Source organism: Dasypus novemcinctus, chromosome 3, assembly GCF_030445035.2.
Source record: "Dasypus novemcinctus isolate mDasNov1 chromosome 3, mDasNov1.1.hap2, whole genome shotgun sequence".
Lineage (NCBI taxonomy): Eukaryota > Metazoa > Chordata > Mammalia > Cingulata > Dasypodidae > Dasypus > Dasypus novemcinctus.
In genome coordinates this window covers 44669037-44687108 of record NC_080675.1, presented here as the reverse complement: position 1 = coordinate 44687108, position 18072 = coordinate 44669037, and the positions used below count along the sequence as shown (strand labels likewise).

General features: G+C 37.1%; 1 protein-coding gene across 7 annotated transcripts in view; it reads left to right on the top strand.

Moving 5' to 3' along the window:
• The window catches only part of FUT8 (fucosyltransferase 8), a 334871-nt gene that overhangs the window by 182838 nt on the left and 133961 nt on the right, over window positions 1-18072 (top strand). For all 7 annotated transcript variants that reach the window (XM_058293266.1, XM_071213869.1, XM_071213870.1 and 4 more), the window contains 2 exons: window positions 15014-15129; window positions 15245-15407. In XM_058293266.1, coding sequence (XP_058149249.1) covers window positions 15014-15129; window positions 15245-15407 — 279 coding nt within the window. The remainder of the gene's footprint in view (window positions 1-15013; window positions 15130-15244; window positions 15408-18072) is intronic.

Below are 18072 nucleotides of genomic sequence, written 5' to 3'. Positions count from 1 at the left end.
AAGTACCACCTACCAGGCACTGCATTGTAGGGAGAAACTTCGGTAGTTATGTGACACAGGAAACCAAGCACTTCATCTACTTCTACCTGGGCCAAGTGGCCATTCTTCTGTTCAAATCTGGTTAAAGCATGGCCTGTGACACCTTCCCAGTGATCCATCCAAAAACAGGGACTGCAGCCTAAACTCCAAATACCAGAGACCGAAATCTGAAGCCTGGCTAAGGTAATACATCAATTTTTGAAACTTTATTGTGTTGTTTTGTACAGGGCATTCTCTGTACTAGTTTGATGTGATTATAAAACAATTAGCAAAACAAAACAAAGAAATGGGCAAAGGACTTGAATAGATGTATCTCCAAAGAGGTTATGGAAATGGCTAATAAACACTTGCATAAATATTCAACATCCTTAGTCATTAGGAAAATACAAATCAAAAGCGCAATGAGAGTATACTTCACACCTACTAAAATGGCTATGATTTTAAAAATGGAAAATAAGTGCTAACAAGGATGCAGAGAAATAGTAACCTTTGTACTCAGTTGGTAAGTATGTAAAATGGTGTAGCCCCTATGGAAAACATTTTGGTGGTGTTTTAATTTGCCAAAGGGCTACCAAAGCAAAGTACCAGAAATGTGTTGGTTTTATAAAGCGTATTTATTTGGGGTAAAAGCTTAATAGTCCCAAGGATATGAAATGTCCAAATTGAGGCAACTGCAGAAAGGCTTTCTCACCAGTGTCAGCTACTGTTGGCGTTTTATGTTGCCACTTGGTGAAGCAAGATGGCTGCTTATCTCTGCCATGGTTTCAGCCTTCTTCTCCTGGCTCACCGTCTCCTCTTGAGCTGCTCTGTGGGTTTGGCCTCTTGGAGCTTCAAGCTTAAGCGATCCTATAGTCCTTTCTCTCCTGGCATAGTTGCCTTTGTCTTAGGGCTTCTGTCCTTGCATCTCAGCTGTGGGCAAAAATAGAGTCTTTTCTCTTACATCAAACATGACAGTTCCCTTTTTTTGTGTGTTTGTCCTTGTGAGTCCCTTTATAACAGACCCAGCAAGGGGGCAGGGACTCAATGTGAGTCACACCTCAGGGACATAGTACAATCAAAAGCCCTAAAGCAATCTTACCAAGTAACTTAACCATAGGCCCCTCAACTGAACTTAATACTGTCAAAGGGTGCCACACCTAGAGAAACAGATTCATTACAAACATAATCTTTCTCTCTTTGGGCTTTGTAAAATAATCTCAAACTGCCACAGGCAGTTGCTCAGTAAGTTAAGAATAGAATTACCATATGGCTTGGAAATCCCACTTCTAAGTAAACCCAAAATAATTGAAAACATGAACTCAAACAGTTATTTGTACACCAGTGTTCTGAGCATTGTTACTCACAATAATCAAAAGATGGAAGCAATCTAAATGTCCATCAAAAGATGAATGGATAAATGAAATGTGGTATATATAAGCCATGGAATATTGTTCAGTCATAAAAAGGTGTGAAGTTCTAATATATGCTACAATATGAATAAAGCTTGAACAGAATAGTTCATCAGCATTAAACAAAAAAAAAATGGTTGCAAAATATGGTGCCCACTCGAGTATCAGGCAGATAAGAGGAGAAAGGAAAATAACGCAAGGTTATTGAAAATTCCTTGTCTTTTTCCTTCTGTCACACACTTATAACAGTGGTTCAACTTTTTCTTCATTTATTTCTTAAGGCGTTTCTTAAAAATCGAAGGTGTGCCTAAAAGGAAGTAAAAAAAAACACCCCCAAACCGAAACAACCCTATTGCAAATGTATTTGTTCTTGGTTTGGTGTATTTTCATTAATATACTAAATTCTTACTCATTAGAGGATTGCTGATACAGATTGATAAGGAAGCTGATTTTGGACCTATGTCATATAAAGGCCTTGCAACCATATTGCAGGAACCCTATACTTAGAAGAACTCTGTGATGTTTACCTGTCCAGACAGCCAAGGATATTCTGTGGCCTGCAAGATTTACAAGTCCCTTTTCAACATTTTGTCCTAAGTGTTCTGCTTCATATAGTAAACTAGTAGTGTTATCGTTATTTTTCCCATACTTTTGAACTTTGTTTCTAAAAGATTTCCAGTAATGTGAATGGACAACCAAGGTTGTTCCATTTTTTTTTTTTGAAAGATTTACTTTTTAAAGATTTATTTTTTTCTCTCCCCTCCCCTCTCAGTTGTCTGCTCTCTGTGTCCATTCACTGCGTGCTCTTCTGTGACCACTTCTATCCTTATCAGCGGCAACAGGAATCTGTGTTTCTTTTTGTTGTGTCATCTTGTTGTGTCAGCTCTCTGTGTGTGTGGTGCCATTCCTGAGCAGGCTGCATTTCTTTCACACTGGGCAGCTCTCCTTATGGGTCGCACTCCTTGCGCATGGGGCTCCCCTATGCGGGACACCCCTGCGTGGCATGGCATTCCTTGCGCGCATCAGTGCTGCTCATGGGCCAACTCCACATGCGTCAAGGAGGCCCGGGGTTTGAACCACAGACCTTCCATCTGGTAGGCGGATGCCCTATCCATTGGGCCAAGTCCGCTTCCCTCCATCCTGTTAATTCAGGGAATTTACTGGGCTGAGTGTAGATTCCCCTTCAGTGTACCATGGCCTGGAAACTACTGAGGACAATAAGTTGGGGCAACTATTGGACTCACATCATTTGCTTTCCTTCCTTCAGGGATCACTGAACATATTTTTATCATTGTTGTGAGAATTGTTATTAGAGAAGTTGTGATTTTTCAGAACAACCATGTATAAAATACTAGGTTCCAATATTCCACCTATTAACACCCTTGTTTTAAATTGCTAAGGGCTACAAAAGCAATATGCCAGAAATGCGTTGGCATTTACAATGGGGATTTATTAGATTAAAAGCTTATAGTTCTGAGGCTATGAAGGTGTCCAAATCAAGACATCATCAGGAGATTCCTTCTTCCTGAGCCACAGCTGTGGGTGATCAAGCGTCTGCTTGTCTCTCCCCAGTCCTCCAGGCCATGCTACTTTTTGCTTCAGGTTGTCCCCTCTTTGGCGTTTCTCTTTCCTGGGTTCATTGATCTCAACTTCTGGAGGCTCCTCTCTGTCTCTGCAGCTTTTATCCTGTGTCTACAACTTTTTGTTCTTCTGTTTATAAAGGACTCTATTAAGAGGCTTAAGACCCATCCTGGGTCCTGCTATCTAATTATAGGCTATTAACTGAAGTAATATAATCAAAAGCTCCCATTTACAAGAAGTTTACGAATGTAGGAATGGATTAGCTTTAAGAACAGAATTTTCTGGAGTCCACATATGCTTCAAAATGCCACAACCCTGCATTAGTGTGATACATTTGTTAAAATTGAAGAAAGCATGTTTTTTATAATTGTACTATTAACTACAGTCCATGGTTTATCTAAGGGTTTGTTGTTTGTATTAGACAGTCCCAAGGATATTTTTAAAATATTTTATTATAGTAACATATATATATAACCTAAAATTTCCCCTTTCAACCATATTCATATATATGCCAGTGCTGTTAATTATATTAAAAATGTTATTCTACAGTCATCACCATCTATTACCAAAACTTTTCCATTATCCCAAATAGAAACTCTATAATTTAAGCCTTATCTCTCTTTTCCCGACCCCGTTGTAACTTATATTCTAAATTCTGGCTCTATGAATTTGCTTATTCTAATGATTTCATATCAGTGAGCTCATACAATATTTGTCCTTTTGTGTCTAGCTTATTTCACTCAACATGATATATTTTCAAGATTCATCCATACTGTTGCATATATCAGAACTTCATTCCCTTTTACAGATGAATAACACTCCATTGTGTGTTTATACTACATTTTGTTTATCCATTCATTAGTTCATGCATGGTTGGATTGCTTCCATCTTTTGTCAGTTTTGAATAATGTTGAAAGAACATCAGCGTGCACATATCTGCATGCTAGTCTTTTACATCCTTGTATGATTTATTCCTAGATAATTTATTCTTTTAGTTGCTATTGTAAATAGAATTTTTTTCTTGATTTCTTTTGCTGTTCATTTCTAATGCATAGAAATATATCTGGTGTTAGCAGTTGATCTTGTGCACTGCCGTTTTGTTGAATTCATTTATTAACTCTTAGTTTTGTTGTGGATATTTCAGGAATTTCTGTGTATAGGATCATGTCATCTGTTTTACTTCTTCCTTTTCAATTTGGGTATTGTTTATTTCTTTTCCTGCCTAACTGTGCTGGTTAGAATTTCCAGTATTGTGTTTAGTAACAGTGGTGACAGTGGGTATCCTTGTCTTTTTCCTGATTTTAGCTGGAAAGCTTTCTGTTCTTCACCATTGATTTTATATCATTGAGCTCATACAATATATTAACTATGGGTTTATCATATATGCCCTTTATCATGTTGAGAAAGTTTCCTTCTATTCCTAGTTTTCTGAGAGTTTTCATCAAGAAGACTTGCAGGATTTTCTCAAATACCTTTTCTATGTAAATTGAGATGATCATGTGTTATTATGTTTCCTTCATTCCAGTAAAGTGATGTAGTACATTAATTGATTTTTTCATGCTGAACTATCTTTTAAAAACTGGTATTATAATTCTTTTAATGTGCTATTAGGTAGGTTTGCTAGTACTTTGTTGAGACTTTTTGAATCTATGTTTATAAGAAATGCAAAAGTCTCAGTTTCTTTTCTTATGGTGTCTTTATCTGGCTTTGGTATGTAGGTAATGTTGTTCTCATAGAATGAATTAGAGAGCGTTACCTCTTCTTTAATTTTTTGGAAGAGTTTGAACATGATTTCTGCTAATTTGTCTTGGAATATTGGGTAAGATTCCCCTGTGAAACCGTATGGTCCTGGGCTTTTCTTTGTTGGGAGGTTTTTTATCATTTACCAAATGTCTTTACTAGTTATTGGATTACTGAGATCTTCTATTTCTTCCTGAGTTTGCATAGGTAGTTAGTGTGTTTCTAGGAATTTGTCCATTTCATCTAGGTCATGTAATTTGTTGGTGTACCCATTTGTTCATAGTACCCTTAGTTTGTTCTGCTGCTGGTTTTAAGTTTGTTTCTGATTTGAAATCTTTTTTAAGCATTTAAAGGTATAAATTTTTCTCTTAGCATTGCCTTTCCTACATCCCATAAGTTCTGGTATGTTCTTTTTCATTTTCTTCTGCCTCAATTTATTTCCTAATTTCCCTTATAACTTCTGCATTAGCCCATTTGTTGTTTCTGGATACAGTGTAAAATTTTATACATACTTGTGAGTATCCATTTTTCCTTCTGTTATTGATTTCTAGCTTCATTTTCTTGTGATCAGAGAAGATACATTGCATGATTTCAATATTTTTTAATTCATTGAGACTTATTCTGTGATTTAACATACGTTCTGTCCTCGAAAATGGTCCATCTGCCCTCAAGATTATATATTCTGTTTCTGTCGGATGAAGTGTTCTATGTTTGTCTGTTAAGTCTAGTTGATTTAGAGTAGATTCAGGTCTTTTATTTCCATATTGATCATCTGTCTAGATATTCTATCCATTATTGAAAGTACTGTATTAAAGTCTCCTATTAATGTAGGACCATCTATTTCTTCCTTCAAACCTGCCAGTATTTGCTTCATGTATTTTGGTACTCTGCCTTTAGGTACATTTATATTTTTGTTGACTTGACCCCTTTGTCCCTTATAACTGTTTTTTAATTGAAGTCTGTTTTAATTTTAATCTGTTATTAGTATAGCTACCCCATCTATCTTTTGCTATCACTTGCATGATATGTATTTTTTTCTACCCTTTCACTTTCAAATAACTTATGTGTTTGAATTTAAAGTAAGTTTCTTTTAAACTTCCTCCGCCCCTGCCCCTGACTCTACCAATCTCTGCCTGACTTTTATATTTAAAGTCACTACTGATAATGCAGGATTTTCTTCTGCCATTTTGCTATTTAGTCTTTTTAAGTCTTATACTTTATTTTTGGTCTCAATTCTTCTGTTATGGCTACTTTAATATTTGTTTGGTTTTTGGTATTATGCCATATTGAGACCCTTCTCTTTTCTATTTGGATATATTTTTCCATATATTTTCCCTGTGGTTATCATGGTGTTAAAATTTAACATTCTAAATATATAATATTCCTATTTGACTTGATACCAACTTGACTTCAGTAGCATACACATATTCTGTTCCTATGCTCCTCTGCCCCTTCCTCACCTTTTTTTGTACTTGTTGCAAATTATATCTTAGCGCATTATATATCCAAAACCATAGATTCGTCTTTACTTTTTATGCATTTGAATGTTTGCAACTGTAGGAATAAGTAGTGGAGTTAATATCAAAAAATACAATGCAATACTACTGGCATTTGTAATTACTCAAATGGTTACCTTTACCATAGTTGTTAGTTCATTATGCCTCTTCAAACCACTGTCTAGTGTTCTTTCCTTCAAGTCTGAAGAATTCCCTTTAGCATTGTTTGTAGGACAGCTCTAGTGGCTCTCTCAACTTTATCTGGGAATGTCTTGATCTCTGTCTTGTTTCTTAAAGAAAGTCTGTCTCCTTATTCTTTGCATTTGACAGTTTGATGAGGATGTGACAAGTCAGATATTTCTTCATATTTATCCTGTTTGACTTTCTCTGGGCTTCTTTTGCTAAGTTTGGGAAGTTTTCTGTTTTCATTTCTTTGAATATTCCTTCTGTATCTTTTTCCTCTTTCTTTTCCATCTGGGACACCCATAATGAATTCATTGGTATGCTTGATGGTGTCTCAGAGGTCTTTTAGGTTGTTTTCACTTTTATAATTTTTTTTCTTTCTGTTCCTCAGCCTCACTCATATCTTGTCTTGTCATCAGGTCTGTTAATATTTTCTTCTGTCATCTCCAATCTTTTGTTGAAATCCTCCCTGGACAGTTTTCATTTCTGTTATTGTGGTCTTTAATTCCTGATTTTGTTAAAATTTATGTCTCTATTGAGATTCTCATACTGTTCATTCATTGTTTTCCAATATCTTTTATTTCTTTCTCTGTATTTTCCTTCATCTCCTTGAGCATATTGAAGGTCATTTTTTAAAAGTGGTTGTCTGATATGCCCACAGTGTGGTCTTCTTCATTGATGTGTTCTGGATTTTTATCCTTTTCCTTTGGATGAGCCCTCATTTCCTCTTTCTTTGTCTTATCATCTTTTGTGGCACATTGTACATTTTAACATTTTAAAATGTTTACTCTTGGATTTATTCCTTGAGGTGTCTGTTTCTTGAGTTTGTAGCCAGCTGGTGTTGTGACAGATTTTCCTGAGTGCCAAGAGTTAGTAAAACCAAGCAAATCTTAGCAAATACACCTTTCAACATCTTTGAGTGGCTTTGTGTTGGGTGATTCTCTGTGTCAGATTTTAGCCATTCTATCAGGAAGCTCTGCCCAAGGTGAATGCAAGGTACAGGGTCCTCCCTTACTTTTCTGGGCCTGTGTCTTTTCCTGGACTTGTGCTTGCTAGTGGCTTTAGGAGTACCCCTGTTACAGGGGTTTGAATGCTCCTTCTCATTCCCAGGAGACAGACCTTCTTCTACAGGTTTCTACTACAGAATTTAAAGAAGTTAAGCTTTTATCTCAGCCTGCCTGACTCAATTGTTTCTTACTTTGATTTTACTATTAATATTTCAGGCTGCTTTTGCCTAGAGATAGCATCCAAATTCTTGGATGGAGAACTTGGTGGAGAGGAGTTTTCCAAGTCAGTCTTTCCTGGTCGTAACAAGGCCAAGAACCCACAAAGGGAGCTACAGCCACTTCCAAATTGCCTTGGGAGTATATGAGGGAGAGACCAGAATGGTGCCCAAATCTGCATTTTATTTGATTTGGCACCATCCCAGCAAATGTAGTCCTTCTGGTGTCCTCCAGAGCTCTGAGGAACCTTATCATCTTTATGTCTCTTCAAGTGATGTGGGCAGTGGGTGGGAGGCTCTTTGTCTCTTCAGAGATAACCTAAGCTGTCTGTGACTTGTGGGTGTGAGACATAAGAGGCTGCAGTCCTGCCCTTGGTGACCATGGCAACGACTCCAGTCCCAGGAAACAGTTTAACAATGCAAGGTCTATAAACTTTAAGTATTCAGGGAAATCCTAAAAGTTTATCTAGAATATATGAAGTCCATGCTAAAAGCTTACCTAAGATGTGGAAGATATATATGCTAATTCAAGCCTATTGAGAACTGAAACAAAGGGACCATTTAACCTTTCCTCTCTGAATAAAAGAAACTTGAAAGTCTTGTTCAGGGCTTGGGTTTGCAACAGGAAGCTCCCGAGTCCTTCTGGCCGTCAATAAACCATTTTTCCTTCTCAAAATCATTCCTGAGTCCTGGCCTCTCTATACACAAATAATTGAACCTCTCTCAAATTCTACAACACAAGTGCCTTTGTTCGAGGTGGTTTGTAACAATGCCCTCTCTCAAATAGGGCCCCCAGCAATCTGAGGTGCCTAATCAAAAGCATTGATCAGCTATAGGACTGTACACTCCCAGATCTTTAACCTCTACCCTGACACCAGCACTCCCGTACCAGGTGCTAGGTTTTATAACTCACTGCTGTCAGCTGTGAGGCTGAGGGGTTGTTATTGGTATCTGCTGCCTGGAGAGCCACCAGTAATTCACTGGCATTTACTGCAATTTACCAGCCTTTTCTCTCGCTCTTTCCTCAATGCTGTACAGCGGTTCTTCTGGAATTTGGAGTTTTGATGTAGTTGATCCAGACAGTTCCTATCTATTTAATAGTTGTTCTGGTAGAGGGACTGATTCCTTCAACTTCCCTTCTTTGAAGTCTTCCTACAATCCAGGATATTGCTGACTTTTGTTACTTGATTTTAGTGTCTTGAAAAGCATTGTTTCATGCAATTAGTATGCATTTTTAGTTGTTTCTGGCTAGAAGGTAAATCTTATCTCTGTTATTCCATCTTGGCCAGAAGGGGAAGGTCTTTTGCATAGTGATAATGATGAGAAAATTCCATTCCATACATATTTTAAAAAGGGACTACTTATGCTGATGGACATTTCTGGAAGAAGTTTAAAAGGCATCTGCCTACCTCCTGCCTCCTGATGTAATTTTTCACATTGGCATCTCCAATACCTTTCTTCATCTGCAGTTTGATTAGATTATTGCATATAATAATGTCATATAAATCAGTAGTCCTGACACATTTTATTAGAATTAGATTGAATTCAGTACTTAATGGAAATCTGCTGAAATGATCATGTACTAATTTTTCATGCCTATTTTGACCATTACGTTATCAAATTAATGTGTGAAGAAATGAGATAAAAAAGGAGAACTGAAAGTAATCTATTGTTTGAATTTTTTTTTTGCATCACTGAAATGTGTTCTGAAATTTACTAGGCTGAAATCTCTGTCCTATGGCAAACAAATCCCAAGAAGTAGTAGTTTATTAGGTTTTCAAATTAGTTCTTAGAAACCCACTATGTAGTTCAGAAAGAAATTAAGAGCTAAGTATTTAAAACTTTTGATTTTAAAACTATATCTGATGCAATGCCTCACTTGTGAATAAATATATACATTTGTGCTCATACATTGGTTATAGTACACCTAATTATGATATTTGTTTTGTCATTACTCTTTGTGCATATGCAGGCTCTTTTGTTCATATTCTGCAGCCTGGGACACTTCTGATTGGAGCGTGGTTATTTTTCATACTCCTTTTCAATATTTATGCATACAGTCGCATATGAAGTTATAGAACATATTCGTTTTTACTCTGTTATAGCTCTAAAATAGCTTATTTACTAAGTATATGTTTTGAAGTGGTAAAAATTATTAATCCTTAACTCGACTTTATTGATTGTATAAGAAATTTAGAAAAACTATTCAAAAACTACTATCTTTGCATCAGAGGACATAAGTTAACATCTGAATTGAAGCTTTTCCAGTTATAATTTAAAAATTAAGTTCCTTTAAACCAGTTGTTGCAGTAATAATATAAGATATAAATTACTTCTTATCTCTAAAATGACTAAATAGCTGTAATAAAGTTTTGTGCACTGTATTAGTCAGCCAAAGGGGTGCTGATGCAAAATACCAGAAATTGGTTGGTTGTTTTTTTTTAATTGATTTTGTAAAAATATTACATTAAAAAAAAATATGAGGTCCCATTCAACCCCACCACCCCCATCCCACCACTTCCCCCCAGCCACATTCACTCCCATCATCATGACACATCCATTGCATTTGGTAAGTACATCTCTGGGCATCTCTGCACCTCATGGTCAATGGTCCACATCATGGCCCATACTCTCCCCCATTCCATCTGGTAATTGCCCCTGAAGCACCGTCCAGGGCAACTGTTAAGTCCCAAAGGCACCTCCACATCTCATCTCTTCCTGCCGTTCCCCGTACCCATCAGCCACCATGTCCACTTTTCCCACTCCAATGCCACCTTTTCTCTGTGGACCTTGGATTGGTTGTGTCTGTTGCACCTCTATGTCAAGAGGAGGCTCAGATTCCACATGGATACTGGATGCAATCCTCCTGCTTTCAGTTGTAGGCTCTCTAGGCTCCATGGTGTGGTGGTTGTCCTTCTTCAACTCCATCTTAGCTGAGTGAGGTGAGTCCAATAAACCCGATTGTAGGAGCTGGAGTCTGTTGAGGCTCAGGGCCTGGCTATCCTATTGTCAGTCCAGAGATTCAAGTCCCCTAATTATATCTTAAACCCCAACACCAACTACAATTCCAGTAAAGTAGCATGAAAGTCTTATGAAAAGAGATTGCTTCTGAGTCCAGTTTCATCACGCAGAAACACCAGCTCCAAAGAAGGGCCATCTGACATGGCAGTGAACCCCTTCTGCCATGACCATAGAACCCGTGGGTCTCTTTAGCCCTCCAAGGAACCAATACCTGGGAATTGTATCTACTTTATCTGTCTCTTAGACTCTGCTCAGTTGTGCATAAGGGCAATCCTTCTGACAGCCTCCAGACTCTTTTTTAGAGACTCGTAGCCATATAAATTCATTTCTCCTTTCCTTTTCCCCCTTACATTAGGTCAAACAGCATTTTAAAGTCATGTTATTATATGTAGACAGGGATATTCTGCTGATCCGCATCGAACCTTCAAGGTCATTTTCCAGTTGCATCATCAGTTGGTAGTTGATAGTGATCCCTCGGTGCCAGGGAGGCTCATCCCCGGGTGTCATGTCCCACGCTGGGGGGAAGGCATTGCATTTACATGCTGAGTTTGGCTTGGAGACTGGCCACATTTGAGTAACATGAAGGCTGTCAGGAGGAAATTCCCAGGCACAGTGCTGCTCTAGGCCTTGTTCTTATTTCAGGCATATAGGCTCACAAGCATAGTCATTAGTATCATGCTCTCACTGTTGGACCCTCATTCCTTCCTGGTCCTTACCGTTGCACCTGGGGGACTGCCGCTGCTCCCCTAGGAACCACGACAGAGCACCCCCGGCCAGGAACCCAGTACCCCCCCAGCTGTAGTTTTTAATTGTTGCCACTATGAGTATATCCAAACATTACCATGCACCCTGGACATAATGCCCTATATAGCTCCCTGTCAGCCATATATCACCTGTCAATAGTATCCTATACCAGTATTCCTCCGCTGCCATTGTTGAACCACTCTGTGATCCAGAACTTGCTGAAAATTGAAGCCCAATGTAATGTCAGGATCCCTTACTAGCAAAATGGCATATAGCGATGGGTTTAAAGGTTAGATATAGAATACGTGTTGACTTGGAAAAATTCTACATCTTATCTTTTTCTTTTTTTTCTTTTTTCCCCCTAATTATTGAACTTCTCTTCACAAGAGCCCTAGACCACAGCAATTCATATATACAATATACAGCACTCCCACACATCCACCACAAAACCTTTTCCCTTCCACAGCGATACTCTTACAACCTATTCACATCATATTTACTTAAAGTGATGTACAGAGTCTGAGACAGTAGCTTTCAAACAAGGTGACATCTGTGCTTACATTGTAGTGCATACTTTAGGATATACAGTTTTCTAAATTGTTAGTTAACCTATGTTTTACATTATGGTTTACATTATCAGTCTGTCGTCCCCTATATGTTTATGGTGTAATATTACATGTTTTATATCCATCCTTGTGTACTCTCACAAAACTCCTCTCTTACCCCACTTTTACCTTGGTTCCACACATTTAACATCCATTTTCCCATCCCCTTGGTGCCCACAGTGACAGCCAACCTCTGTTTCCCGAGGAGCCACATCCAGAGATACTTGCAACAGTGTTCAGGGCCTAACTTGCTCAACTGCCCCAATGCCCTGGGAGCCACCCTTTCTCTCGAGAGATACAGTTCCCTCTATTTGATGGCATTAGTCCTCCCCAGGATGTGGGTCTACCCCCACTCTCACTACTTGGGTCTCTACCCAATGGTACCACCCACTCTGGCAAAATGAGCATTCAGACATTCCCCAGGAGCCCGTCCCGCATCAGACCATCCCCTCCGAGCATCCTAAACAGGTAACCCTCTTAATTATATTTTGATATGATTTTCTCAGCATTTTACTCTTAACAAACACCTGACGCTCTCCTATGTTCGTATGCTACCCCTCCCTCCCCCCACTTTTTGGGCAATATTACCCATCCGCCCGTCCCCAGCCCCCCTCAAACCCGCAAAGCCCCACCCAAAGGCAACCCCTTGCCCCCATTTTATCTCTTCTTTGTGTTTATACTTACCGCCAGCTCATCATAAATTCCACCCCTGCAGACGTCGGCTCACATCCTTCCTCCACCCCCCGATTTCCTGTAAGCCTATCGTTCAGTTTCTAGCTCTCTGAGGCAGCTTGCTTATTTCATATCATTGAGGTCATGTAGTATTTGTCCTTCAATGCCTGGGTTGCTTCACTCAACATAAGGTTCTCAAGATTCATCCATGTTATCACGTGTGTTTGTAGTGTATTTGTTCTTACTGGTTGGTTTTTATAAAGGGTATTTATTTGGGGTAGGAGCTTACAGATACCAGGCCATAAAGCATAAGTTACTTCCCTCACCAAAGTCTATTTCCATGTGTTGGAACAAGATACTTGCCAACGTTTGTGAGGGTTCAGGCTTCCCTGGGTTCCTCTGGGCTCAGTGCCTCTGTTTTCTCCACAAGGTCAGCTGTAGACTATGAGGCTGTCTAGGCTTTGCCTCTCTCCACAAGGTCAGTGGTAGACATCAGGTGACCGACTCTGTCTCTCTCCCTGGGGTTTCTGCCCGTGTTTAAGGAGCCATCTCTATTCCTCTATGTTCTTCTTCTGGCTCAGGTCCTCTCTTCCTGGGGCTTGCTTCTCTTTCCTCTGTGCTGACTTCCTAGTGCTCCAGCTTGAGACTTCAGCATCAAACTCCAACATCAAAACTCCAGCATCAGAAACCCTCAACTCTGTCCTTTACCATGTCTTTTATCTGTAGGTTCCCACCCACCAAAGGTGGGGACTCAATGCCCTAATGACGTGGCCCAATCAAAGCCCTAATCATAACTTAATTATGCCCAGGTATGGACCAGATTACACACATAATCCAGTATCTATTTTTGGAATTCATAACTATGTCACACTGCTACATGCACTAAGTACTTTTGCAGACATTTTCTTATTTAAATATACTGTAAGAAAATTCAGCAATCTTCTCATGGCTTTGCATAATGGTGGACATAGATGTATAAATATACACACACATAAATACATTTATTTACATATGGCTATATATACACACAAATTGTATGGATGTGTGTGTATGTAGGTATTAGTTTCCTTTTGCTTCTGTCATAAATTACCACAAACTTTGTAACTTCAAACAGCAGAAATTAATTTTCTTACAGTTCTAGAGGCCAGAATTCCAAAATGAGTTTCACTGGGTCAAAATCAATTTGTCATCAGGGCTGCACTCCTTTAGAAGCTCTAAGGGAGAACCTGCTCCTTGCCTTTTCCATCTTCTGTAGGTGCATTTCTTGCTCATTGCCCTTCATTGATCTTCAGAGACAGCAGCATAAGTCATATGGCCTTCTCCTCTTTTGTGTAGTGGAATTCACTTCAGCCTCTCTTGTGATTACAATTGTGGACCACCCAGATAATCCAAAATAATTATCCCATTTCAAAATTCTTAACTTAAGCATATTTGCAAAAACAGTTTTTTGCCATGTACATTAATATTCACAGGTTTCAAGGATTAGAATACAGCTATATTTGGGGCCATTATGCAGTCTACCACTAATTTATCTATCTAAAATTTAATAACCAAAATAGGATGCAGAATAATGCCAAAAGTCACATAAAAACAAAACATCTTAGAAAGAAGCACAATATGGAAAAAGGTTATACCTATAGATTGGAAATATAAGCAAGAGTTTATGGATTTCTGCTGTGTTCCAACACTTTATATTGTTGACTGATATTTTTGTTCCTGTTAGAAACAAATAGGATATTAATCTTCAGGTTTCTTTTTTTTTTTAATGTCCTTTATCTTCTACTCTAGTCTTTCCCTCCCCTGTAAAACCAGTGCTTAATAATGTGATGAATGCATGAATTTGAGCAGAGGTTTTACATAACCTGGTATTTGGATTAATTTAGAAATAATTTATATTTGATACATGATGTTCATAGACACATGTTCAGATACATTCTTTCTTATTCCCTTTAAGGCCTTGCTTTAACCCTGTACCTCACCTTTGTTATTCTTAATGCTAATGAAGAATTTGACCACTTTGCTACTGGTAGTGACACTCTAACAGGATGAAATTCCTTAGGATACAGTTCTTAAGTTTCCTCAATTCCTAAGAAATCATAGATCTGTGATGTAGATTATTCTTTCCTGTTTTTGTTCAGTATCAATGTAATGTTTACATTTTATCCAATCCTTTTAAAGAGAAAACTTCATTTGGTGTTTCTGTTATGCCATATAGTTCAGTGCCTTACAGAGTTATCAATAAGTGTTTTTTAGCAAAGTAAGCATGTATTTTGGTTCATAATTTATAAGCTGAATGTTTGTATTTTTCTTCCTTTAACTTAGGATACCAGAAGGCCCTATTGATCAGGTGCCGGCTGCAGGAAGGGTACGTGCTTTAGAGGAGCAACTTGTAAAGGCCAAAGAACAGATTGAAAATTATAAGAAACAAACCAGAAATGGTAGGTGATTGTTGGGTATTTTCTTCCTCGAAATATTGGCATTAGCACAAATAATGAAAATTTCCTTTCATCAAACCTTTGGAACTCTGCTGTTAACTCTGCTCTTCAACTGCAGGTCTGGGGAAGGATCATGAAATCCTGAGGAGAAGGATTGAAAATGGAGCTAAAGAGCTCTGGTTTTTTCTACAGAGTGAATTGAAGAGATTAAAAAATTTAGAAGGAAACGAACTCCAAAGACATGCAGATGAATTTTTGTCAGATTTGGGACATCATGAAAGGTATTATTCTCCCTTTACTTTTCATTTGGGTTTTAGTAAAGATTATAATCTAAGCATGGAACACTAGAATTTTTGTTCATTTCTCTGCTGAATGGTAAATGAAGCCTCTACCATGTTTGGGAGCTAGGAGTACTTTAGGTCTCAAAGGACAGTAATTGCTAAATGCAGTCTATCAACTAAAAGATGTTGCAGAGAAATATCATTTAAACTATACTGAGAAATCTTAATAAGTCAACTCTGTAGTTAGTGGTGTCAGCCAACAATATGTTAAAATATCTTCCTGTAAATTTCTTTCATGTATAATCAGTATTTGAAGCAGAGGGTGTGGTCTTCCTGTAGTACATTGGAAATTATACTTAGGTGGCTACTCTGTTTCTTATTCACACAGTAAAAACTTAAAAATGGTACTTTTTCAGGCTTGCTAATTAAAGATTAAATTTTTGATTGAAAGGAGCATTTTGTTAATTTTTCTTCCATTTGGTTGCTAAAAAGAGCCTGGAGTCTGTTTAGTTAAACTTAATTCTGTTTATACTTTTATAAAAATATGCAGTGTATTTTCCAGCCAAAAAGAAACCATTTTGATGCTGTAGTGTTCATGCAGAACAAAATTTATCTAAGAATCATTATAAATACAGTGAGGTTTCACTGTCCTTGGGCCTGCAATATTTAAAAGACTTTGTTCTCAGTAGGATTATGATGATAATTACTGTTTCATTATCTAACAATAAAAGAAAAATTGTTGTATTAACACAGCCTACCACTGTGAAGAGGAAAAGAATTACTTCACACAACCAAAAGCTTTATATATGCTAACATCATCAGCAGTATTACAAGGATTTTGAAAAATGCTCTGCTGTTTTAATAGCAATGACAAGTAAAAAATATCAGTTCATTTTAACAGTAATGAATCTATGGAAATATGATGGCATGAATTTCAAGAGGCATTGAATTATTAGGCCACACATTAGTTGGTTCCTTTGAAATTTTTAGCCCAGCTTGCTGCTAATAATTTCAGAATTAAAATGCAGAATAATTCTGTTCTTAACATTTCTCTGTACTACTCTAAAACTAAATGTAGGCACTGAGCTTTTTTCTCTTAATTGGAGAGGTGTGCTTGTTTGCTTTGTTTATGGAAGCTTTGGAGAAAACTACAGATCTGAAGATTTGAGTTGGATAGGCTAGGAAGTGTGTAAAGAAGTATTTTGGCCATTAACTTCTGACAGAATGTTTAATTTTGAAGTTTGAATGATTTAATCAGATTACTTAAGAATTTAATTTTCAGGACTTTTCTTAATTAGATAAGGAATTTATATAAATTTTTTTGTAAACATAATTTATGCATATATTTTGCACATATATGTACAAATGAAAATGAACACAATAGATGGGTACCTGAAAAATTAATGTAAATCAATGCTGGTATTTTTTGTAAAATGAATTCTGTTTTAAACCCACTGTGATTCCTAATACTGACATATAATATGTGCTATTTTACTGAAAATAAAAATGGAAAGTAAAGGTACCCAATTCAGTTTCATTTGCCATCTTAAGTAAAAATTATCATGAACCTGGGATATAACCTCAGAGGGGTAGTAATTTAGTTCTAGGCAGCCAGATGAGAGTAGTGTAATACAAAGGAGCAAAACACAACCAGACATTAGAGAAATAATCTAAAGTAATGACTGTACAAACAAATATAAAAAATGCTCTTTTAGGAGATGTATTGTGTGTGCAATGTATGTATACATACACTGATGATTTTTATGTAATATATAAGCATGGGGGAGGAGTAATTTTAGTGGATTAGGGAGGAAAGAAGAAGGAAGAACAGGGCAGGAAAATAGAAAGACAGTAGGTTTGATAGTGGCACTGATGCAGTTATGTAAGATTATAAACATATGAATATAAATATATTTTAATAAATTAGAATAAATGCAAATATTGAAAAACAAGTAAACAAGAGGTTATGCAAACAATAAAAAAAAAGTAATGACTGTACAAATAGATTTGTGTATGTATATATGTATTTATATATCATTATATCTATCTATATTTATCTCTCTGTATAGTGTATGCCTTCTTACTGATCATTTTTAAGGTATTTGAGTACAAATGAAAATTAAAATAGAACAGGTCTATTTGATCTTCTGAACCATGAATATTTATTTATCACTTTATGATTTTATATTGTCTGATGATTTTGACATAAGACAAAATTCCCCATTTCATTTTTATACTTGCTTAAGTTATAGTGTATGTGGTGGATCTGGACTGAAATCCTGTACTCCCTGTGTTCTGATGGAAACAATGACCCACTTTTTTTTTCCTAAAAAACTTTATTATGGCATAATTTACCTCCAGTAAAATGTACATTTTTTTATGTATAGTTCTATGAGTGTCGACAACATTCAGAGTCTTCTCACAACCTCCACAATGAAGATGTAGAATATTTCTGTTACCTGCAAAATTTCCCCTCATACAACTTTGTAATCCAGCTCTTCCCATGTCCATTTTCTGGCAATCTGTTCATCTGTTTCTTATCCATATATTTTTGCATATTCTAGATTGTTATATAATTGCAATTTTTCAGTATATAGAAAAATATGGTTTCTTTCCCTTGGCATAACATTAGAGAATCATCCATATTCTTTTGTTTGTTGATAGT